The following is a 25,737-nucleotide window of genomic DNA, read 5'->3' on the forward strand; positions in this document are numbered from 1 at the left end:
AAAAAACAAGTACTACCTCCCTCTATTATGCAGGTAGTGGATCTCACCAACCACTAAGTGGCACATAGCTAGGGAAAGAGATGGAGAAGGAAACACCCCCACCACCCCAAGAGAAAACCCATATTAATTCCAAATAGCCACAATTCATCTTCAGGTAAATAAAGCTGCTTCAAGATCTCGATTAAGTTGATCATCATGGTCAACAACTTATTGCTGTGTCAACTCCTTCTCTCCCAATCACATCTTCTCAATTTGTTAAATATCTGCAGTTAACAAATCAATCTGTTGGGCCTGTTTATTATTTGGAAGAGAATTAGAAAATTCTAAAACGTGCCTATCATCAGTGAAAAATTTTGCCTAATTGTTTTCCAAAAACACTTTGAGTATCGCAGGGTGACGAAAAGAAAATTTATATCCCTTTTTCCAAAGTACTGATTTTGCAGGAATAAATTCCTTTTGTCTTTTCACTACCTCCATACTCATATCTATGTAGAAAAATACTTTCTTCTCAGTGGACTTTGAAATTGATGGGCCTTCTGAACTGCAACTCTCAATATAGTCTCCTTATCTTGATAATGCAAACATCTGATCAAAACTGAGCATGGAGTCTGACCAGGCAATGGTTTCTTTCTATTTGCCCTGTGCTCTATCCAATTCAATTCCATTTGCAAAATGTTCTGGTGCCAAAATCTCCAGAATCCATTTTTGAAAAAATTGTACTGGATTGACACCTTCAAAATCTTCTATTAATCCAACAATCTTCACATTATTTCTTCAACTATAATTCTCTGATACATCATTCTTTTGTAGAAGCTGCTTCTTCTCAACACTCCATGCCATAACTGAGTCTTCCAACTTGTTAACCATATCTTTACATTGAATGCACTTCATAATGATATTCCTGCAAATTTTCATCAATCTTTCAAAATCATTCTTTAACTTTTTCAATTACTTTAACATATTTCTTCATTGTCTGCTATTGTTTTTCCCCATCATGATTTCAACAACAGTGCAACATCCAAAAATTCATCATGATTTTTTTAAAGATCACATTGGTCTGAAAAAATCAATCACAGATGATCTAGGATTTTACTATTTTTAAGAGGCCAATCAAAATCAACTTGCATTCTTAACCAGTCTGCTGCACATATTTTGGGAGTGACAGCTCGCTCCCAACACTATTCATCTATAGACTAGCTTTCCTAACATCATGAATCACTTTGCCCCTATCAAAATTGAATAGCTGTAGATTTATCCTGACCTACCATTCTTCTTTATGGATGTGCAGTAGATGCCTCCAAACCAACACAAGAACCTACAAGTAATTTGCAATAAAAAACATGGGTTGGACTCCACACACTCATATATACACTTCAAGTAAAACAATCCACAAGATTCCACAAGATAAACAATCCTTAAATACAAGCTCAGACATCTCCTTAGTCCCATCTTATAGTTAATTATAGTCACCATGGTTTTGAATTTCTTATTCTCAGGATCATTCTGGGCTGATAGAAACTACATCTCATAATTTGCTACACACTGTTGCATTAGGAGGATCTTTTTACAAATTCTACTCTGTAGCAGCTGTGACTGCTGGAAAGGTTACGCTCAAAGAAGAGACACGTACTACTGGAGGGAATTCAACACTGATTTATTGGGCTGGCAGCTCTGCTTATAAAGGGCTCAGAATCCCATCTCTGATGTCATCATCCCACCCGACTGGTGGCATTACCATCCGCTTCCTGGATTTGGTTGCTTAGTGCTACCCAGGGAGTGGCCAGTTAGTGAGCCCCACTCATCCCTGGGTGTGGCTGTTTCCCTGGCTCTACCTGATTGGCTGCCGCTGGCCAGCCCATCGGAGTGGGGCACTGCAGTCACGTGCTGCTGAATCGAGCACCAAATGTAAAGCATGTAGCCCTTCTTGGACAGCTATGTAGCCTGTGGAATACTGGCATTGGGTTGTGCTCAGTGGCCCACTACAACCCCACAAAATAGGACATCACTGACAGCCTATCTGAGCCAGTTCTATCATTGTAAATTTTGCCAAAGTGCTGACACTCATTGACTTCACCCATGGCTCAAAATTATTTTTACAACCTACATGTATTAATTTGCAGAATGAATGTGTATTCTCTCAATGTCAAATTGGAAATAAACCACCAGAAATGCTTTCTATTGATCAATTGCATATGACCATTCATCCATAACCAGTAACAGCTGCCTCTCACCTAACAGGGGTGTTGTATCCATGAAGGATTGATTTTTGGAGGTTAAGACTATCAGTTGCTCAGTGCTTTCAAAGCTCCAAATACTTGAGCTGAACTGTTCTTTAATTACAGCATGACCACCAAAAGGAGTTCAACACTGAGAACAATATAGGTGCCTAAAATGTAATTTCACTCTCTGTGCTACTTGAGAGAGGTTCTGTTGGACTTCACTGTTCTATACTGGTCAGCTCTACATTATGTAACTTGGCCATCTGATGAGATTTGCCATTACTTACTGAAATAGGACAAGGGACAGATTAACATCCAAGTAAACAGAAACAACCAGGAGAAAAACAACATGAGAATGATCAAAAGCAGCTATAGAAAGAGGAAGATGGCAGAGATGGTGCCATTCAATAGAGAGCCCAAACATAAGACCTATCTCATATTCTCAGAGAGAATATGTTTATGGAAAATTGTGAGATCCCATAAAATATATCTCTTTCTTATTATTCTTTGATTAATCACTTCATATGTTTGCAAGGGCATTTAAGTCACTATAGAATTTTACAATTTTTCAGTCAATTAGGTTGCCACCTATCAATGATTTCCAGAAAAAATTCCCAATTAAATTCTCCGATTCAGATAGATGTTGCAACAGCGATTCAGTTTGAAACACAGACTTAACTGAATAAGTTCATTTGTCTTGCCTTGCAAACGTGAATAGTTCCTCAACATGCAAACAGCCTGCACTTCTCAAGTCCTTCGTCTAATCTCACAGAGTGAATACCAATAAGGCAAGATGGTCTTCCTATTTAGACATTTATATTGCCTGCTAAATGTTCCATTTTAGAATTCTTGTCATGATGTACAAAATTAAATAAGATTTAGAAGGATATAGTATATCAGCCTTAACAGAGTCAGGAGTGCACTTAACAATCTTCTCTTGATTTGGTATAATACTTGATAAGCAGCTAGAAATGAGAATTTTGATCAAGCAATACCTCCGTAGTATGTTGGTCTCATTTGTTAATGTTGCCAAATCTCTTTTCTCAATTACAGACCTAACTTCATAGTTTTGCAGTCATACTCTATTTTCCACACAGACTTTATGAAAAGAGTAAAGACACTAGATCTGGGCCACAATGTGCTTCAAGCAGATCTAGCCATCCCCATCATTCTAATTGTTCAAAGAATGATTTTCCAATAACAGACAAATAACCATAAGCCATGAGATAAGGATCATTTTTAAAAGCACTGTGAAATATAGTATAGGTGCTTGTTTAAATTTCTCCATTGGCTAAATAGCTGTAGCCAATACAGGGAAGGGGAGCTGATGTGGACTGACCACTTTGATAGTGGCTAGTGTAAGACTGAGATTTTGAAGCTTTGGCAGGAAGGAGCTTTGGCAGGAAGAGGCAGTGCGGGAGTGGGAGTTGAGGTAAGGACAACCCTATGAATGAACAAAAGGGATTTAATGAAAAATACACACATGTTGATCCAATACATAGATTGAAATATAAGAGATGGCAAACAATTTGTACTTCTCAAATAATACTTAAATCTTACATAATATAAATTGTGTGTACTCCTCTTGATCAAACTCCTTTTACAAAATATCTCAAAAGAAAAAAAAGACCCTCCCCCACCCATTAATCAAACCTTTCCCTCTAATCAAGGTTTACTTGTATTTCTAAAATACTTTGGAAGCAAAAGACAGAATTCAGAAACCAAACAGTGCTGCTTGGATATTTTTTTCTATTTCATAGGGTGTCAGAATGGCAGCCAGGGCAAGCACCTGCTCTTCTTGCCGAATGTGGATAGTCAGGGAAGCCAACAGTATCCCTGATGACTTTATCTGTGAGAAGTACATCCAGCTGCAGCTCCTTGCAAACTGTGTTAAGGGAATTGGAGCTGGAGTTGGATGAACCCCAGATCATTTGGGTGGGTGAGGGGATGACGGATAGGGATTTTGGGGATGCAATTACACCTTGGAGATAGGAGGAAGATTGCTGGGTGACAGTCAGGAAAGGGAAAAGAAACAGATAGTCAATGCAGGGGTCTTCTGTGGCTGTTCCCCACTCCAGTATGTAGACTCTTTAGATTACTGTTGAGTGGGATAACTAATCAGAAAAAGGCAATACTGTCAGGTTTCTGGTATAGACTCTAGCCCTATGACAAAGAAATGGACAGAGGAGAAGAAGCAAGCTCTAGCAATTGGAGATTCAATAGTGAGGAGAACAAATTAGAAGTTCTCTGGAAAAGATTGAGAATCCTGGATCATATGTTCCCCCCCCCCCCTCCTCCCCCAACAGGTGTCAGGGTCTGGGATATCTTAGATCAAGTTCATGGCATTCTCAAGAGGGACCATGTAGGGGCCATTATTGTGGGTAGGATGATATTGAGGTCTTACAAAGAGAGTTCAAGGAGTGAAGTTGAAGACCTCCAAGGTTGTGGTCTCAGGGTTGCTACCTGTGCCATGTGCTCATGAGGTTAGAAGTGGGAGAATAATGTTGCTAAAGGATGGTGTGGGAGTGAAGGATTCAGATTTTTGGATCACTGGGCTCTCTTTCAGGGAAGGTAGGACCTAAGCTGGAACAATGGTTGACATCTGAACTGAAAAGGGACAAATATCCTTGTGGGAAGATTTGTTTATGCTGCTCTGAGGTGTGGGGTGGGGTTGGGAGCTTAAAATTGATGGGAACCAGTGTGCCAGAGCAGATAGTGGAGTGAAGGAGGAACAAAATGATGTGAAGACTGAAGAGAGACAAAAATTGAAGCGTTTTATGTGGAGGAACTAATGGAAAATAATGTTCTCAGGTGCATCTATTTCAATGCGAGGAATATTGCTGGAAAGGCAGATGAGCTTAAAGTGTCGATTGACATATGGGATTATGCCATTGTGCCCATTAGTGAAACTTAATTGCAGGAGAGGCTGGACTGGCAGCTCAATGTTCCATGGATCAGATGAAATAGAGCAGGGTTGGGCAGGGGCAGGGTCAGAGGGAAAGGGGAAGAGTGGCCTTGCAGGACAGTCTGGAGGGCTGCTCTATTGAGGAAATATGGGTGGAGCTGCAGAATTGGAAAGGAATAACCACACTAATGTTGTGGTATAATAGACTACCCAATAGTCAGCAAGAATTGGAGGAACAAATCTGTAGAGATAGTAGACAGCTGCAGGATACATCTTTTCTTTGGCTTGGCTTCGCGGACGAAGATTTATGGAGGGGGTAAAAGTCCACGTCAGCTGCAGGCTCGTTTGTGGCTGACAAGTCCGATGCGGGACAGGCAGACACGGTTGCAGCGGCTGCAGGGGAAAATTGGTTGGTTGGGGTTGGGTGTTGGGTTTTTCCTCCTTTGCCTTTTGTCAGAGAGGTGGGCTTTGCGGTCTTCTTCAAAGGAGGTTGCTGCCTGCCAAACTGTGAGGCGCCAAGATGCACGGTTTGAGGCGATATCAGCCCACTGGCGGTGGTCAATGTGGCAGGCACCAAGAGATTTCTTTAGGCAGTCCTTGTACCTTTTCTTTGGTGCACCTCTGTCACGGTGGCCAGTGGAGAGCTCGCCATATAACACGATCTTGGGAAGGCGATGGTCCCCCATTCTGGAGACGTGACCCACCCAGCGCAGCTGGATCTTCAGCAGCGTGGACTCGATGCAGTCGACCTCTCCCATCTTGAGTACTTCGACGTTAGGGATGAAAGCGCTCCAATGGATGTTGAGGATGGAGCGGAGACAACGCTGGTGGAAGTGTTCTAGGAGCCGTAGGTGATGCCGGTAGAGGACCCATGATTCGGAGCCGAACAGGAGTGTGGGTATGACAACGGCTCTGTATACGCTTATCTTTGTGAGGTTTTTCAGTTGGTTGTTTTTCCAGACTCTTTTGTGTAGTCTTCCAAAGGCGCTATTTGCCTTGGCAAGTCTGTTGTCTATCTCATTGTCGATCCTTGCATCTGATGAAATGGTGCAGCCGAGATAGGTAAACTGGTTGACCGTTTTGAGTTTTGTGTGCCCGATGGAGATGTGGAGGGGCTGGTAGTCATGGTGGGGAGCTGGCTGATGGAGGACTTCAGTTTTCTTCAGGCTGACTTCCAGGCCAAACATTTTGGCAGTTTCTGCAAAGCAGGACGTCAAGCGCTGAAGAGCTGGCTCTGAATGGGCAACTAAAGCGGCATCGTCTGCAAAGAGTAGTTCACGGACAAGTTTCTCTTGTGTCTTGGTGTGAGCTTGCAGGCGCCTCAGATTGAAGAGACTGCCATCCATGCGGTACCGGATGTAAACAGCGTCTTCATTGTTGAGGTCTTTCATGGCTTGGTTCAGCATCATGCTGAAGAAGATTGAAAAGAGGGTTGGTGTGAGAACACAGCCTTGCTTCACGCCATTTTTAATGGAGAAGGGTTCAGAGAGCTCATTGCTGTATCTGACCCGACCTTGTTGGTTTTTGTGCAGTTGGATAATCATGTTGAGGAACTTTGGAGGACATCCGGTGCGCTCTAGTATTTGCCAAAGCCCTTTCCTGCTCACGGTGTCGAAGGCTTTGGTGAGGTCAACAAAGGTGATGTAGAGTCCTTTGTTTTGTTCTCTGCACTTTTCTTGGAGCTGTCTGAGGGCAAAGACCATGTCAGTAGTTCCTCTGTTTGCGCGAAAGCCGCACTGTGATTCTGGGAGAATATTCTCGGCGACACTAGGTATTATTCTATTTAGTAGAATCCTAGCGAAGATTTTGCCTGCAATGGAGAGCAGCGTGATTCCCCTGTAGTTTGATCAGTCTGATTTCTCGCCTTTGTTTTTGTTCAGGGTGATGATGGTGGCATCACGAAGGTCCTGAGGCAGTTTTCCTTGGTCCCAACAAAGCTTGAAAAACTCATGCAGTGTGGCATGCAGAGTTTTGCCGCCAGCCTTCCAGACCTCTGGGGGGATTCCATCCATACCTGCTGCTTTGCCACTTTTCTGTTGTTTGATTGCCTTATATGTCTCATCCTGGGTGAGGACCTCATCCAGCTCTAGCCTTAGGGGCTGTTGAGGGAGCTGGAGCAGGGCGGAATCTTGGACTGAGCAGTTGGCACTGAAAAGAGATTGGAAGTGTTCTGACCATCGGTTGAGGATGGAGATCTTGTCGCTGAGGAGGACTTTGCCATCTGAGCTGCGCAGTGGGCTTTGGACTTGGGGTGAGGGGCCGTACACAGCCTTTAGAACCTCGTAGAAACCCCTGAAGTCGCCAATGTCCGCGCTGAGCTGGGTTCGTTTGGCGAGGCTAGTCCACCACTCATTTTGGATCTCCCGGAGTTTGCGCTGAAGATGGCTGCATGCGCGACAGAAGGCTTGTTTCTTCTCTGGACATGACGGCTTTGTAAGGTGAGCCTGGTGGGCAGCTCGCTTCTTTGCCAGCAGCTCCTGGATTTCCTGGCTGTTTTCGTTGAACCAGTCCTTGTTTTTCCTGGAGGAGAAGCCCAGTACCTCTTCAGTGGATTGCAGTATGGTAGTCTTCAACTGATCCCAGAATGTTTCAGGGGATGGGTCCGTGAGGCGGGTTGCATCGTCGAGCTTTGCTTTGAGGTTTGCCTGGAAGTTTCCTCTCGCTTCGTCTGACTGCAGGTTTCCAACATTGAACCTCTTTCTGGGGGCTTTACTGTTCCTGGGCTTTGGCTTGAAATGAAGGTTGAGCTTGCAACGAACCAGCCGGTGGTCAGTGTGGCATTCCGCGCTGGGCATGACCCTGGTGTGGAGCACATCTCGTTTGTCACTTTCTCGCACCAGGATGTAGTCCAGGAGGTGCCAGTGTTTGGATCGGGGATGCATCCAGGTAGTCTTAAGGCTGTCCCTCTGCTGAAAAAGGGTGTTTGTAATGACAAGCCGCTGTTCTGCGCAGAGCTCCAACAGGAGGCGCCCATTGTCGTTGCACTTGCCGACGCCATGCTTGCCCAGGATTCCTGGCCAGGTTTCTGAGTCTTTGCCGATAATAGGTGATTTTTAACTTTCCACATATTGATCTTGACTTGGGTTAAACAGGTTAGGATTATATCCTGGAGCATAGAAGAATGAGAAGAGATCTGGTGGACGTGTACAAAATTATGATGGGTATAGACAGAGAAAATCCAAGTAGGCTTTTTTTTTCCACTGAGGTTAGTTGAGATACAATCCAGAGGACATGGAGAGGATGAAAGGGAATAGGTTTATGGGGAATTTATTCACAGAAAGAATTGTGTGAGTAGGAAACAAGCTGTCAGTTAAAATGGTAAATGCAGGCTCAATTTTGACATTGAGGAAAAATTTGGTCAGGTACATGGATGGAATGGTAATAAGGGATATGGAATGAATGCCAATCAATGGGTCTAGGCAGAATTCTGGTTATATTGTTCTATGGTCCTATGTTAAGACCTTCTGGTGTTGGCATTTATCATTGTAATTTGCAGAATATCTGTACATTTTCAAAGGCTTCACAGATGGTCATTGGTTTAGCTGATGGGATTGTAGTTGTTCTGGCATAATAAATTCTAAAAGAATCCTAGTCTCAAATAAATCTCCAACATCACCCTTTGGACCACCTGCACAAGTCCACTTTTCTTGTGCCAGAATCCATGAATTTTCCAGGTTAACTCTTTGCGGTTTAATGACTTGATGCCTAGAAGGGTGTCACAATCCTCCTTTTTTAATGTCATCATGTGGTATATCAATGCAGATGCATTGAATTCAATAAACATGGATCAGATTGTAGATTTGAGATTACAGATTTATTTTCAGAGTACATACATTATATCACACAACCCTGAGATTCTTTTTTTTTTCTCTGCGGATGCGGCAGAATTACCACTTATTCATAGTGCAAAAAAAAACACTGTACAGATGTAGACATATAAACAAATGTAAAAACCTGACTGCAATACAGAGAGGAGGAAAAAAGAGCAATAAAGTGCAAGGTAAAGAGTCCCTAACTGAGTTTATTGTTGAGGAGTCTGATGGTGGAGGGTAGTAGCTGTTCCTAAACCTTGTGGCATGAGTCTTTGTGCTGTGGATCATCTGCCTTTGCACATTGCAATGCATATGTCCACTTTGGATGCTTCCATTTAGTTTGTGTCCATAAAGCCTCATGCCCAGGCATATTACCCACTCATTCAGTACCCTTCTTTAAATGAGAATTGAAGAAGGTTTTGCTGGGAGCAGCACAAGATATCTCGCAAAATGAGGTCCCAGCTGAGTGAAGGAGCAGCAGAGGATACAAACACTATTGAGCAATTGAGCAATACATTCTAACAACAAACATTTTGCCACATCTAATCATGAATGGCATTTAACAATTAAACAGTCAGTAGGAGGAGATGGCTTCAAAATATCCTCTTCTTCAGTGACACCAGGGCCATCATGCGAATGCTGTAGCTAACATTGAAGCACTTACTCCCTGTTCAGCCAGATGGCAACAAAATTATCCATTTTCACTACCTCCTGAAAACGTAACCATCACAGAAGCCTATTCTCAGACAATCTAATACTCTCCGTGTGACATCAGAAAAAAATGGCAGCACTAGATACAATTGAAGTTGGCCATGTGACCAGACAATATCCCAGCTTTAGTTCTAAAGATCTATACTCCAGATTAACTGCAATTCCAGCCAAGCTGATCCAATACATTTATAATACGCGAACCTACTGTGCATGCACCAACCGATGAACTCTAGCATGCACAAAGGAATCAAGATTTTCACGCCCAACCTACAGACCCCAGGACGCTGACTTGTTAGGTAAGTACCCACATTTTGGCTCTTGCATACCCTGTATCCTTGTCAAAGTTTGTCAAATACAATGTCAAACATGTAAACTTTATATTATTTTCTTTATAATTTTTTTAACACAAATGCACAATTCCAGCATACATCCATTCTGAGATACGACCTTCAGTCCAAATTATGGTTGTAAGTTGGGGAGTACCAGTACTGACATCTACCAAATAATGTGGAAATTCCCCAGCTATGTGCCATTGACAAAAGGACACAATAAATCCAAGCAAATCTTGATTACCACCCAATCAGACAACAAACAATTATCAGTAAAATTATGAAAGATGTACTCGCCAGAGCTATCAAGCACCATTAACTCGCCAGTAACTTAATTGCCAATCACTGGTTTAGGATTTCACCAGGACCACTTCTCTCACATCTTGGTCTAAATTTGGACCAAAGTGCTGAATTCTTGCGGTAAGGTGTTATCAAGAGCATGACATTAAGTAGCCCTGGTTGTCAGTGATCAGTCACCTCAGCCATATGACATTACTGGACAAGTTCCTCAGAGCAGTACCTGAATCTTAACAGTATTTAGCTGCTTCAGCAATAACATTTCCTTCTGACATAAGATCTGAAGTGGGAGCATTCACTGGTGACTGCACAATGTCCAATTCCATTCACAGTAAATGAAGCTGTCCATTCTTGTATGCAGCAAGGTCAAGACAAATTTGAAGAATGGGTTGATAAGTGGCAAGTAATATTTGTGCCTCAAAAGTACCAGGAATGACAACCTTCAGCAAAGACCAGTATAACTATGCATTCAATGGTATTACCATCACCAGGAATCAAACATTACATACTGGGGACACTGTTGACAGGTAATACAAGTGCATGTAAAAATCACAGCTAAAAGAACAGGTGAGAGGTTGTGTTTATTGTAGTAAATGATTCACCATGTATCCTCAACCCTCTCCCTATCACTTGACAGCTTTTTCTCTTCTACCCTTCCACTTCTTTCCACTGACTACTTCTTACCTCTTGGCTCATAGATCTCCTCTTCTCCCCATCCCCCCCCCCCCCCCCCCACCTTTTTATTCAGGCATCTGCTTGATATTCTACACTCCTGAAGAAGACACAAGCCCAAAGCACTGACTGCCTTTCCTTTCACATCCTAAGGATGCCAATAGACCTGCTGAATTTCTCGGGCACTCCTAAGCACTGCCCTTAACTTCCATCTTTCCTCTGACAAGGAAGAGCAAATTACTTTGAAAGTAATTCCTCAATACTCTTTCTCGCCATGTGGAGCTGACAGAGCAGACATTTCTCCAAACATTTAAGATGGTCTTTCCAAACATCTTCTCTTAAACAGTGGAGCTCATGCAATCCTTCAGAGTTAGCATCATTGATTGGACTCTTTTCTTTAGAGCCGAGACTGTAGACCCCCTCTCCCTACCCTGTCAAGTTGCATACCTCCCTACTCATGAGGAGAGACCTCCTCATCTAATTCTATCCCTCATAATACCATTACCTATATTGCTGCTCTATGAGGACAGGCAAACTGGCACAATGCTGTTTTCTTCAACTGCAGCAGAAATGACTTCATATCTTCAGATGATATGGCAGCTCCTCTATAATCATAAATAGTGGTGCAATTCTATCATCCCTGTCTCTGAGGGAAAAGTCTAAGAAGAATATAGACAGTAAAGCCCAGGTATTTGGAATCCAAGCAAATGACACCATCAAGCAACCAGCAAAAAAAGTCTAGAGGCATCTAAGTATAAATTAAAATAAATAAGAATAAAATAATAGGTAGAAAATACCTGTTTAAAATTGACACACCTCACCATTACTTTGTCAATCCATCAACCATGCAATCTCAAGCAACAAGATAAAACAATTATCCGGCATCCCTGAAGTGATGGGTACCAGTGACTTTACTGCATTAGGTTATCTGGTAACAATGTTGTGTTTGATCTGTAAGCATGCCTCCTTACTGCAAAGATAATTCTTGCAGTATACTCCAGCCAGCAATGATGCAAATATATGCTGGCAAATACAGTATTCTGTTCATTATGTCAAAGTAATAATGAACTCTCACTAGGTGCTCAAGATTGGTTAACATGGGTTGAAACATTTGCAAGAGCAAAAAGTTTTAATGAAGGTTGAAATGATCTATGATTACCTAGAGTAATCCATGATGGCATTATCATTAAGAGATATCTTGCAGATAATATGGTCAACCAATCACTTGAGGTGCCTGTCAGTAACTTTGGAAACATGTTCTCTGCCCTCTGAATGCAGGATCTCTCTGCCCATCAGACCTGCATGGCATAGAACAGCATACATAACTATTGTTATGTGAATGGGAATTGTATATCTTCTTTTTAAGCCCCGCAATCGAAGATGACATGGACCCAATCCTTGGATGGCTGAAGAGGCTGATGCAAAAGCCACAGATGGGGCAATGGGTACACGATGAGATGAGTGGGCAAGTATTTTGTGAGTTCTGTTATTTCTGCAATATGTTGGGCTTCCATACACTCCCAATGCATGATCTCAAGGTTCTCAGTAGAATCCCTAACACTTCTCTAATTTCAGTGGTTCTAAACTAGAGATGCCCAAGAGTCAGTGAGAACATTGCACTTTACAAGGACACTTTGAGCACATCCTTGAATCTACTACCTGCCAACCTCTTCCTAGAACGGAGCTGAGAGTAGAGTATCAGCTTAAGGGGTCCTGGCAGCCAAGTGACATGGCTTGCCAAAAAAGTACAAGTTAAATGTGCACATCTTGGAGTGTATGTGTTGTTATGACCCAACTCTGTAGTATTGTCTTGATCTGATGTGTCAGGTTGTGAGGGAAATATGGAAATGGATATTTGCTGCACTGAATAAATCATTGTGTCACTTGGAGAAACTTCTCTGTGAGCCACTATTTTCAATTGGCAAATATACACATTTCATGTCAACTGAGAAGTGAAGGCTCCATAAATCTTGAGTAACTGGAAATGAGAAGGAAAGGAGAGTAAGGGCAAAGGGAAGGAGAAGCAGCTTTTGCATGTGGGTGAGTGCTGTGCAAGCAGGTTTGGATGAAGGTAAAGCCAAGAACAAGGGATGTGACGAGTCTCCTGAAATAATATCTTATTTCAAAACCGGTCAGCATTGCAAGGAATGTTGCTCCAAGTAAATACCCCTCCAGCAACCTCCTACCATCATTATTTGAACAATTTCTCCTTCTTGTAGATAATATGGTCAACTAATTCTTTTTTTTTAAATTTTTTATTTTTCACACCATAAATCACAATAGTCATGATATACACTTTTTCTTTTTCACACATTTAAAGTGACTTTTTCTCCCCCCCCCTCCTCCCAAGCCACCCCCCCACCCCCCCCCCATCCATTTTAGGTATACAATCTAGGTTGCATTAATTCAGTCAGACAATGTTGTCATTCAACAAAGATACACCAGAAATTCTACAGAGTCCATTCTTTTCTTTCCTTCTCCTTCCATCAACTTAGGTAATGTTTGTCCCCGGTAGGTTTTCGCTATTGTATTTAATGTAAGGCTCCCATACTTGTTCGAATATTTCAATATTATTTCTTAAACTATATGTCATTTTTTCTAATGGAATATATTTATTCATTTCTATATACCATTGTTGTATTTTCAAATTATCTTCCAATTTCCAGGTTGACATAATACATTTTTTTGCTACGGCTAGGGCTATCTTAACAAATCTTTTTTGTGCATCCTCCAAATCAATTCCAAATTCTTTGTTTTTTATGTTACTTAGGAGAAAGATCTCTGGATTCTTTGGTATATTGTTTTCTGTTATTTTATTTAATATCTGATTGAGATCATCCCAAAATTTTTCTACTCTCTCACATGTCCAGATTGCATGAATTGTTGTTCCCATTTCTTTTTTACATCGAAAACATCTATCAGCTACTATTGGGTCCCATTTATTTAACTTTTGCGGTGTAATGTATAGTCTGTGTAACCAATTATATTGTATCATACGTAGCCTCGTATTTATTGTATTTCTCATCGTTCCAGAACATAATTTCTCCCATGTTTCCTTTTTTATCTTTATATTTAAATCTTGTTCCCATTTTTGTTTAGTTTTACCATTTGTTTCCTCATTCTCCATTTCTTGCAGTTTAATATACATATTTGTTATAAATCTTTTGATTAACATTGTATCTGTAATCACATATTCAAGGTTACTTCCCTCTGGTAAACTCAGATTGCTTCCTAATTTATCCTTCAAGTAGGATCTCAGTTGGTAATATGTTTTCAGTATTTCTGGAAACATGCTCCCTCCCCTCAGTAGTAGGTCACCAGCACGTTCCTGTAACTTTATGAAAACTGGTGGTGCAACAGGTTTGTGCCTTTCCTGACTCACTCATTAGATTGCAGTTGTGTGACTAAGTGTAGCAACCACAAAAAAAAACTCAATTAGAGCTTCTCAGTAACGCCTGCTGTTTCTGAAAATGAGTGACATTGCGCAAGGGACTCCTGTAACACCATCTTTTAAACAGTGCTGTAAAATATTGCTATCTTTTTAGAGCGTTTTAAAACAGTGTTAGGAACACATGCAATATTGTTTTAATGCCCAAAAAGAGACACACATTCATTTCCAGGCTATGATTTCTTTTTTTTTTAAATATCAAGGGTCTCATTTTCTAATGGTCCATTAAAAATGTCTCCGACATATATTTTCATGCACACCGGAATCTCAATGGTTTTAGTTATGAAAATGAGAAGATTTGGATTTATGTTTGCAGTCATAATCGCCAGATTTTTCTGATGAAATAGAAGATGGATTTACTGAGCAGCAAGTACCTATTTGAGTTTTGTCTACCCAAGCTTCTTGCCTGTAATCAGCCGATATCCATCTAAAGCTTTCATATCCATATACCTGCCTAAGTGTATTTTAAATGTTACAATTGCACACTCCCCATCACTTCCGCTGGCAGCTCATTCCATATACCCACCAACCACCGTGAGAGAAAAGTTCTACCAATGTCTCTTTTAAATCTTTATGTTCTCACCTTAAATCTATGACCTGAAGTTTTAGATTCCCCTACAATGGGGAAAAAAAAGCCTTTTCAATGTCTATATCCATCTACATTATTACAGCAGCTCACCAACTTTATGATGTCATCTAGTGTTTATTGGCTTGGATTTTAGTAAGGTACTAATGACACATGTGGCCACCACACGTATTTTTATTCATTCACATGCTGAATTGCACCACATTTCATTCTCAGCTACACTTAAACCGTGGCATCAACCTCATTGCTAAGTCTAAGTGGGTAAGGCTGGCAAATTTAATTCCCTCAAAAAGATTAGTGACCTGTGACCAGATAGGTCATTACTACCAAGATTAATGTTTATTTACAACTGGATATTTTGAATTGCCTGTCTGTCAGTGTGAGATTGAATGTCATATCAAGAATCCAAAATTCTAGGTTCAAATTCAATATCTTGACCACCACTCTTACACTTACACCATTAAAGCTACCGTGAATATGTAAATGGTGCTACAACATTGGCTATCAGATACCTCTTCACAAGTCAAGCTCACAGATGTATGAATGCAATTGCCACCACAACCGTACTGGAAAGCATGGGCTCCATGATCTCTGCATTGAGTTGATGCCAGGTCTTTCTGCTATTTTTCATTCAGCACAAGCTTTCTGGCAGGCTAACAAATATTGGAAGGTAGTAACAAACCTTCTGGAACCCAAAACTAAAATGCTGCAGATGCTAGAAATCTGAAATAAACTAGAAAATGATGAGCATTCTCCATAACCAGACAAGTCACATGGAAAGAGAAACGGTGAATATTTCAGATTTGTGACCTTCCATCATATCAACTAGAAGCATCAACTCTGTTTCTCTCTTTGCAAGTGATGTCTGATTTCTGACCCCTGTGTGAGTTCCCCTGCAGCAGAATTCTCTGGGATGCTGCCATTTTTGCTTTCCTCTCTCCCTTTCCTGGCTTCAGGCTTCTCATACCTTGGAGAGGGTTGATATCTCATCTTCATTTTTTTGTGATGTCATACCCTTCTTTTGTAGCTGTGAGTTTAATATCACATGGCATTGTGCCTTCACCATGTTTTTTCATGTTTTGGTCAGTAGTTCCTGGCCAGGTTTCTTTTATTTGATACTGAACATGAAAGAATCAAAGTTGGGGTAGGAATGAGAGAACGCATGAAAAGTACACACTGTCCACCACCATACAAGTTAATTGCCTCCACTACCAGGGCCTCTGCTCCTTGCAGCAACATCAGTCCCCAAACCCACAACCTCTACCGCATATGGTCTGGACATAAAGCAACATCATGACACATTGTGCCCTTCATGAATTATCCTGATTCATCATTGTTTCATCGTCACTGGGTCAACTTCCTAGGATTGGCTTTTCAGCAGATGTTAGAGGAGTCCTTACATCAATAGATTAAGGTTGGCTCAGCACCATCTTCTAAAGGGTAACAAATGTGACCTTAGCATTGACACCAGATCCTAAAAATATACATTTGTTACATAAAAATCAGCTGCTTGAATATCAGAGTAAAGTTGTGGATAATAAGAGATGAAATATAAGCAGACGTATTATATGCATTTGAAAATACTCTCATCTTTAGGTAGCTTCATGCCTACACTTTGGATGTCATCTTGAGGTCCTCACTGACTTCCCACATGGCTGGAATATGGTAACATTTCATTATGCATCGCCTCAGATTCAGTTTGATCACTTCAATTTGTTCCTGTTATTCCCACTTGGGCTGGAGGTTAGGGTGTTGGAGGGGGAGAGAGAAGGGGGAAGAAAGGGGGCTATGGGGATAGAGGGGTTTAGAAAGGGGAGGAGGGGAGGAGGGGAGGGGGTGTGAGAGAGGGTTTTGAGAGAAGGGGTGAGAAAGGTGAGAGAGAGGAGGGGGAGAGAGAGAGAGGGGGAGAAAGGGGGGAGTGGAGGTGAAAGAGGGGGAAAGAGGGAGGAGAGGGGGAGTGGGAGAAGGGAGGAGAGAGAGGGGAGGTAGAAAGAGGGGAGACCTGGGAGAGGGTGGTCCTGGGAGAAGGGGAGAGAGCAAAAATTATCTGATCTCCTTGGATCACCCATGTTTTTTATGATCTCATCGTGGGGAAGCTGTGAAATTTGTGTGAAGACGATACCAATACTAAACATGAGGTTGAACGTGTGAATTTAAACGATGTATATGACTTTAAAAGTACTGATTTTTCATAGGTACTGTAAATGATGGAACTTGAGTCTAGTAGTATACTGTGTAGGATTCAGCAAGCATTTGAAAATGTATTCACCTTGACCACACTTGTGAGCTTCTTGAAAGTTCTGCATTAATTAAATTGAAATTTAGATGTACAGGCACTTCTGGCCCATGAGTCCATGCCGCCCAAATATCTCAATTAACCTACAACCTCCGTAAGTTTTGGAGGGTGAGAGGAAACGGAGTAGACACAGGGAGAACATACAAACTCCTTAGGGAGAGCAGCGGATTCGAATCCAGGTCACTGGCGCTGTAACTGCATTGTGCTAACTGTGCCGAATGCCTGGGGAATGTTACTGAAACTGATGTCAGGGACCATCTCTTCTTCTGATTGTGTGCCTGAGGGATTCATGCCCCAAACACTTATGGTTGCAAGACATACCTCCTACTTTCCACTCTCTCCACCAAGCCCTATCATGTTGTCTCCTAAGATTTTACATCCTTGTTGGTTATTTCTTCCTCTACCTTCAGTGAATGGTTGCCTGCCAAGATCTAATATCATATCCAATTCTATCAAGTCATAGCATTGATTTCCTGTTGAAACTTTAAAGCAATAAAAAAATGGATTATTATTTCTAAATAATTCAATAATCAGAATCATAAAAGTTATTTTCCACTTAAAAATGTTAACCAAACATCATGACCTCATGCCTAGTTTAAGAGACTATCATATTTAGCAATATTTCCTTGCTTCAGATTTGCTGCATCAGTCATTAAGAAGTATTATCAAATGTAAAAGTGAATTCTACAGTATATTTGGAGGCAGGATATTTAGCATCTGCAGCGATTTTAGTTAAAAAATAACGTTAAGGCAGACAAAGATTTGCATCAGCAGAAATCACCCACCTCCATTACAGTCAGAGAAAGACAAGCAAAAGAGAGTCCTATCAGTGAATTTGCCTTTCACACTCCTGGATCCTCTGCAGCCACCCAGAACCCCGTTTGATCCAAATGGCAACCCGAGCTCCAGATCCAACCCTCCAATGCAATCAGGTAGCCCTCAATGCCTGAGGCCCTTTGGGGCCTCTTCTTGCCTTAAGTGTGTATACTTCAACCGCAAGTCAGCATAAGCCCGAAGTCTGCGTGGGTCCTTCAGCTGCTGAGCCCCTCACTGGTGCATTACCATCCTGTTGAGTGATCTTCTATGCTTCTCAAGGGTGGGTGTTTCTCACCATTTCTGGTGCCCTGTGCCTTCCGCTGCTGCCCCCAGAGTCTGCAACCCCTCGAGGCTGCTGCAAGCCCAGGCAAAAATCTTACGGTTGCAGAACTTCAAATAAAAAGACAATTGACTCCTTTAACAGGGTATTTAAAGCCTGCATGGAGCCGTCAGCAAAAGGACTGTGTGTTTATATCTTGCAGAGTAGCGCTGTGTCTCTGCTCCCCCACTCTCCGGGTCCACTCCATCAGCAGTGCAGCAATTAAGATTGTATTATTACCTCATATCTATGGTGTCATAACACAACATAACACAAAATACATTAACTTATGTAGTGCTTTATTCTTCCTTTTACAAACATACACAAAACACGGGGGCACAAGACTGCAGCAGAATGGAAAATGTTCGCAACTTTTTTTTAAAAGTTTTGATTGAAAAAAATCTTGTGCACCTCAATCGTACACCAATAGCACAAAGTATTAAATACAATTGTCGCCAGTAATTTACATTACTCCCACAATATGTGAATGTGCGCATTCTTTTAATTGATTGTAAACACATTGTAATGCAACATACAAAACATATTACGAATACAGATTTACACCGTAGAGTTGTACATAATTTAATGCTGGAGTTTTTGAGTAAGTAATTTGCAGCACTTTAAACCACACACAGCTACATCTTTCAGAATTATTCAAAACTATTTTACAAAAATTACAACTGCAATTGCAATGCTTTGAACAATGTCATGAACTGAAAATTCATGTAAAAGAAGTCTAATTCAATGGGATAAAGTATTTTATGTAAGTGAAATCAAATTGAAATAAATTGTGCACACATTTCACAGATTTGCTAATGGATCCAAAACTGAGACAACTTTGCAGTTACTCTGTCAGCCATTCTCATCGGGGTCAACACCACATTTAAGGTGGGCCATGGACTGAAATTTTATGAAAACATAAAATGTTTTTGATGCTTTTTAATGTCATCAGTAGGAGAGAGGTATGGAAGAAACCAACTAAACGACTGCTTCATAGGGTAGGGCGGCCCATAAACTTTGAGTGGAATCCTAAGGGGGCCATTGTCCAAAAAATATATTGAGAATGGCTGTTAAAGCAATCCTTCAAAAGGAGTTGTTCCATGATTCTGCTGAGTTCATGAGTTCTTCAATATGCTGATTGAAGATTTACTAGCACAATACTACTCTAAATAAATATATAATACATGTATATTAAATTATGCATTTATTAATGGATCTGGGTCTTTTGAAGATATTTTAATTTTATTTGCCAACCTATTTTGATGATCTAGCTTGATTGTTTTTAAAATGGTGCATTAAATTAAGAGGAAAAAGTACAAAATTAACAGAAATCCCTAAAATTGCATGAGTACCAATTGATTATTGATGCGGCTTCAGCCAGACATATCTCTTCCCACGTGGAGAGACTTTTAATCCCATTCTGCATAGTAATGAATAGGCATGCTAGCGCAAGGTCTTCACATATTATATTTCCAGATGGCTGGAATATGGTAACATTTCATTATGCATCGCCTCAGATTCAGTTTGATCACTTCAATCTTGCCAAGCCAAATTCATCTGTGCTAAAATGTTCATTTGAACAATTGTAAACACCACCACTTATTCCTGTACTACAAAAGTATATTTTATCTAACATTTCCCCCTACAATTATTCTACAAAATGCATATAATGTTACCATTCAGGTCACTTTATCACAAAGTATTTCTAATCCCTAAAGTAAACCAGACTTGATCTGTCCATCAAAAGATAAGAAATTTGGTCTCTGGCAGTGTGCGTGCCCAAAAGCAGCTTAAAGATATTTGGAGCCCTTTTTCTTTGTTTTTAAAAATCACAAGCATATAATGCCAAATCTAACAATAAGATAGATGCCATACATTGTAAACATAAATGGCAACATATGGTAACTCAAAATTTGACCCATTAACATTCAAAGTGATGAGATCAATAATGCTACTGAGTGCTCATTAATGTTTCAAGCAATGATTTTTCCTGGAACTATAAGGTTCAGTGACAGAGAAAAACAAATCAAATTCACTAAATGCATTGACATTTGAGATCAAATAGCATTCTGAAAGCTATAATCACTTTGTCACATTTGTCTCATTGACTTTATAGAAACTAATGATTTTTAAGTTACATTCTGTTCCTGCCTCTTTCTGGGTAGCACTTAATCCTTAAATATATTACAAGCTCCCTGACACCTGTCACTGAGATCTAGTTAAAAGCAACTTGCACAATAAATGCATGGCTCACAATGCATTTGCAGCATTATCTAAACAGTTGGATGATGTTGTAGTTTCTAAGCAAAGTAAGATGGAATATTTATGACAATAAGTTCAACGTGAAGCTATAAAAACAAAATTATTCCTTTCTTTCGATGGCCTACCTTCCAAATGAATTTGCTCTGAACTTATAACCTCACTGACATTACATATCATAACATTATCTGAAATAAATATTGCAGATTATTTGTCACAATTGAATACATGAAGAAATAATTATAATCTATGATTATGATCTATGCAATTTCCTTTTAAAACCAGAACATTTTAATGCATTAAGAGTTTGGTATAAATAAAGGAACGAAATGCAGTAGGATATAAATATATGATGCTGACCATCTTTCCTTTAGTTTTGCTCCTCATGGGGCTTCAAGTCAGTCCCATCAGTCCCCTTAGAATATAATCCTCATGCCTCAACTCTTCACTGTGTACTTACCTATTTCACTCTGAAGTGCAATGAATCTTTAGCAAATGCAGAAAAGAAATATTTTTTTCTCTCTCTGTTGTCTGTTGAATAAACCTACTGGCAGATTTGGTGAATTTGATTTGCATTATGTTTGACTATTTATTTAAATTGTTTATCTTTGTGGCATCTTGAAATGGCAAAGAAAATGGTTTTGTAATTAAATGAATAATATTCTAGGTTTAGCATGTCCATCTCTTCCCCAGTTACAATGATATTTAGATAGCATAACTTACTCATAATCCTAGAACAAAATATCAGAATGTTTAAATTTTAGTGTATTTAAAAGCTCTACTGGTCTGAAAATGGATGTGACGATAACATAAATTCTCTCCGTATAATTTGCCATTCTTCACGTTGTTAGTCATTTATGGGTTTTTTTGGTGAAGCACCTATGTTAAGCAAGTACATCACACTTAAATTTACTGATCACCTCACTCCTACAATTTTTTTTTAACTTTAGGAAAGAGTATGCCACTGCAAATAAAATGATCTTTTATGATTTGCTACATCAACAATATATCCAGCTATGCCTATGGCCATTTTAAATAACAACATTAACTTGATTGCAATTTGTCCAGTAAATGGTGCATGGCATATTGAGTCATTGGTTATTGGAAACTGTCTTGTCATATGAAAAAGCTTTTGGCATTAGTCAAGAGAGGAGAGTTTCACTGTACCTGTTTGGAAAGCAACAAAAAGTCATTGTGCTACCTGGATACTTCCACTCCAATATATTTAATCATTAAGGCAACACATTCATGTTGAGCTACAAACATTAGAATGGCTTTACTTCAAATATCCTCAGTTCACTTAAAGTGTTATGGGCTTCCATTGCAAAAGATATCTGCAAATTCTAAATACTCCTTTCAAACTTGCATCGCAAAAGTTTAATCCCCCGAAACAAACTCCCCTATGTGAGCAGCACACAAAATGCAAACATACATGCCTACCCATTCAACTAGCTACCTTGAACTTCTTAAAATTGTTAGCAAACAAGAGAGCAATGCCACTTCATCTTATACAGTACAGATCACAATATTTACCACAATCAGATGTACAAATTATGTATATTTAGTATAAATTGATTTTTTTTCCAGAAAGGCTTTGGGTTGGTTAATGCACAGCTTGTTCCTTGCCTATCAAACAATAAGGTCCAACCCTCTGTTTGGATGCTAACCATCACTCAGGCAATGCCATTTGGCAATTTGTCGCCTTGGGTGCTCACAGATCTCCCTCCAATGCTCTCCTACTGTCCCTTCCACTGATGTTCCCAGCACTAGGCGCCCAATGATTTCATTCTTCATCATTCTGTCAAAATCGATGACCATAAACTCAACACTAATGTTTTCAATCCCCTCACATGGAATGTCAAAGACAAAGAGCTCATTAAACACTGGATTTAGAGTGCACTTCTTAACGTGGGTCTTTTTCTTTGATATTCGTTTCTTATCGTGGTATAGGTTGACTTTCACATAAGGGTCTGCAGCTGTCAAGAAAACAAAATGATAGTTTTAACTTTTCAGTTTTTTTTTCCATTCTTTTATTTTAAATGCCATTTATAATTACAGCAGATACAATTAACAATTACTTCCAAATAATCACAGTTAAATAATAAAATGTCAGAAATACACAACAGGTCAAGCAGCAACTGCAAAGAGAAACCTCATTGGAATTGTTCACCAAACCCATTTGGTTGATGTTGTTTGATGAATAATTCCAGAATTTTCTTTTATTTTCAACATCCCTCTTTATGCAGTACTGTGCAACGGCATATGATTGAACGATGTTATAATAAGATTTATATTTGTAAAGTAAAAATTACAACACAAATATTCCATTCACAAATTTAAAAGCATCCTTTTCATGTGTGCAATTTGCAATAAGCTTTGAATTTAGAGATAGTCTGAGTAATGGTTTTGCTTTTTCTTAGCTCCAGCTAACCCTATTTGGGCAATTACCTGATAATCCAGACACCTCATTTTTCGGCAGATGGCGAGCTTTTAGTACAACAACAGTCAGGGTGTTGGTGGTAGATTGATAGCAAAGGGATACTAATAATTCTCCGCGGCCCACTGATTTCTGTGAATGAACAAAAGAAGATACATGAACAGACACTTTCACCAACATGGCTGTTATCTCTGTGCAGTAGATCTTTGTCATGGCACTGTCCTTACAGGAGACAAAAAAGATTCTCCAACATTGGCCTTGATACTTGTTACCCGCCATTATAATTAACAGACCAGATTTTAAATTTATATCAATAATAAATCTTTTTTTTGAATAATAACCCAATTTACAAAAATTAAAGATCTAATCAATAATAAACTGCTTTGTAATTGTTTTATGGAACTAATGCTGGAGGCAATCTTTCACTCTTTTTAATGATACATCAACAATGTTCAATACTCAATCAATCTATTGTAAATTACTGTTTCTTTTAATTGAAGACAGAAAGTGTCATTCCTCCGCTGTAAGACTGAGACTGGAACCTTGGAATGACACAAATTCTGCCAGTGGCCGATGGGAATAGGTGAAATAAGGTGGGAGAGAAGGCTGAAAAACACCAGTTGGGGTCAGCAGTCAGGTTTCGTATTGCGATTTCTGTATAATTCTCCACACCAAGTAAAGTTACAAATCTTCAGGTAGAAACTCTTTGATTGGGGGAGGTCACATATATTGATCAATATTTAACTCAAGGACATGCTTACAAATACATGCATTTATTGGAACTACTCTAATGCTACAGTTAGGATTAGGATTACTTATTTTGTTAATTCGGAAATATTAAACTTCCATATCACGAATGATCTTCCTCTAAACTGCATAATCATTTCCAACATCAGATTTAAACAAAGCCCAACTCTGACATGCGATTTGTCTCGGTTCGGGTTTTAAGTTAATCCTATATATAAACCCTGTCTTCCAGAAAGACAGAAGTCTGTCTGCCTCTAGCGCTATTTCGATCAATATCTCCCCCCCCCCCCCCCCCCAATAAACCCGCAAAGCACACATCGCATCTTAAATAGCAGCATCCCTCCACTTTGCAAGAAGTGACTTGAATATTTACCCGGCAGCTTCTCCTGCTGATCTCCCTGTTCATCTGCACTTTGCCTTCTGCGAGATTGATTCCTGCCATTGGCACAAGCACCTCGCCAATCACATCGTCTCTGGAAAACCGGTCAAAGCTCAGCACCAGAAAATGAAGGGACAGATCCTGTACTTGGCCGTAGGGAATGCCATAGAAGGTGAACGTTTCGTCAAAAGCTGGATCCAGGGTTTTCCTGAGAACGCGAGTTTTCACACGGTGCTTTTTGTCCGGCAAGATTGACATTTTAATATAAGGGTCAGATGTCATCGACTGCTCGTCCATGGCCGGCAGACCATGAGCCTCTATAATGTTCACCAGCAATGCTTTCTTGTCAAAGTTGTATTTTAAGGAGAACATCAAGGATCCCAGTTTGGGTTCACTGTTTTCCTCCTCAGAATGTGCCAGGGACTTGTCCGAAGTGGAGGTCTCGGATGACATGCTGTCTTTCTCGCCTTCGGAGAAGGTCTTGGGGTGGACGCTCTCGATTTCTGGGGAGCTCCGAACCTTGGCAGGGGTTTTGGTGAAATTCCCATTCTGATCACGACTCTCCAGGTCCAAGTGGAGCGAGTTCTTTGGCACTTTGGCTTTTGAAGACTGCTTATCTTTCGAGTCCGATTTGTCCTCGGCCCCGAATTTCTTTTTGTTGCTCAGGTTCTCGGGATAAATGTCGACTCCCTTCAGCATGTGCACAAATTTATACGGAGGGGTTTTATTCGCTTTCGAAGACTTGCGTTGGCAGCAGATCCATGCAAACATGGACATAGTAAATATCAGGGCAAACGCACTGGCTATCCCTATAAGGGCAGACACGCCATCTAGAAAAAAAATGTTCAATGGGAGGATTAATCATTGCGGTTAAAGAAACAGTTTATAAACTTCAATTGCAGAATTAAGCCAAATCCTGCAGCTGTCAGGTTCATCTGATTTGAATAATGGTTTTCATATTGTTGCCCAGTAAATACATTTGTATGACTGATGCAGAGCATGAGTTGCAGACAGTGCATTTGAGCTAAATTGAAAATTGCAGCATTTTAATTAAAATGCCTGATCAGGAAGTAACTGGAGATGCGATATGTCATTTTACCACGTTGTGCTGTCGTTGTAACTGATAAACAGCGGCAGCTCTGGTTAATGTCTAATTAACAAGTCGAATCTGTACGGATCCGACGAGCGTGGCTTTAAATGAGCTCTCCCTTCCTCAAACCTAAACCAACGGATTCCAAATTCATAAAGATGTCAATGTGATTTTTTTTTTTAATTATTGGCGAAAATGGGCAAGTGGAGTGGAGTCAAGGGAAGGGCGATCTGGAAAGAGCAGCGACAATCAAACATATAAAAACTTTGACCGAATTACCCATTTCAACCCCCCCCCCCCCCCCGTCTCTTTGGGGGGAGGGGGTGAAATGGGTAATTGAAATCCAAACTAGCCGAAACCTGCGGGTTTAAGGATGATACGAGATGCAAGAACCGCGAATAAAGCGCGACGGTCG

General features: G+C 40.3%; 1 protein-coding gene across 1 annotated transcript; it reads right to left on the bottom strand.

Moving 5' to 3' along the window:
• Positions 1-20,934: 20,934 nt before the first annotated feature.
• LOC138756132 (synaptotagmin-4-like) lies at positions 20,935-25,036 on the bottom strand. The gene is made up of 3 exons (XM_069922782.1): positions 24,227-25,036; positions 23,118-23,238; positions 20,935-22,645 (listed from the first exon to the last, which is right to left on the bottom strand). Exons 1-3 carry the CDS (start codon positions 25,007-25,009, stop codon positions 22,332-22,334), a joined length of 1,218 nt encoding a protein of 405 aa, XP_069778883.1. The 5' UTR covers positions 25,010-25,036; the 3' UTR covers positions 20,935-22,331.
• Positions 25,037-25,737: the final 701 nt, after the last annotated feature.

The sequence above is a fragment of the Narcine bancroftii genome, chromosome 3 (assembly GCF_036971445.1).
Source record: "Narcine bancroftii isolate sNarBan1 chromosome 3, sNarBan1.hap1, whole genome shotgun sequence".
NCBI lineage: Eukaryota > Metazoa > Chordata > Chondrichthyes > Torpediniformes > Narcinidae > Narcine > Narcine bancroftii.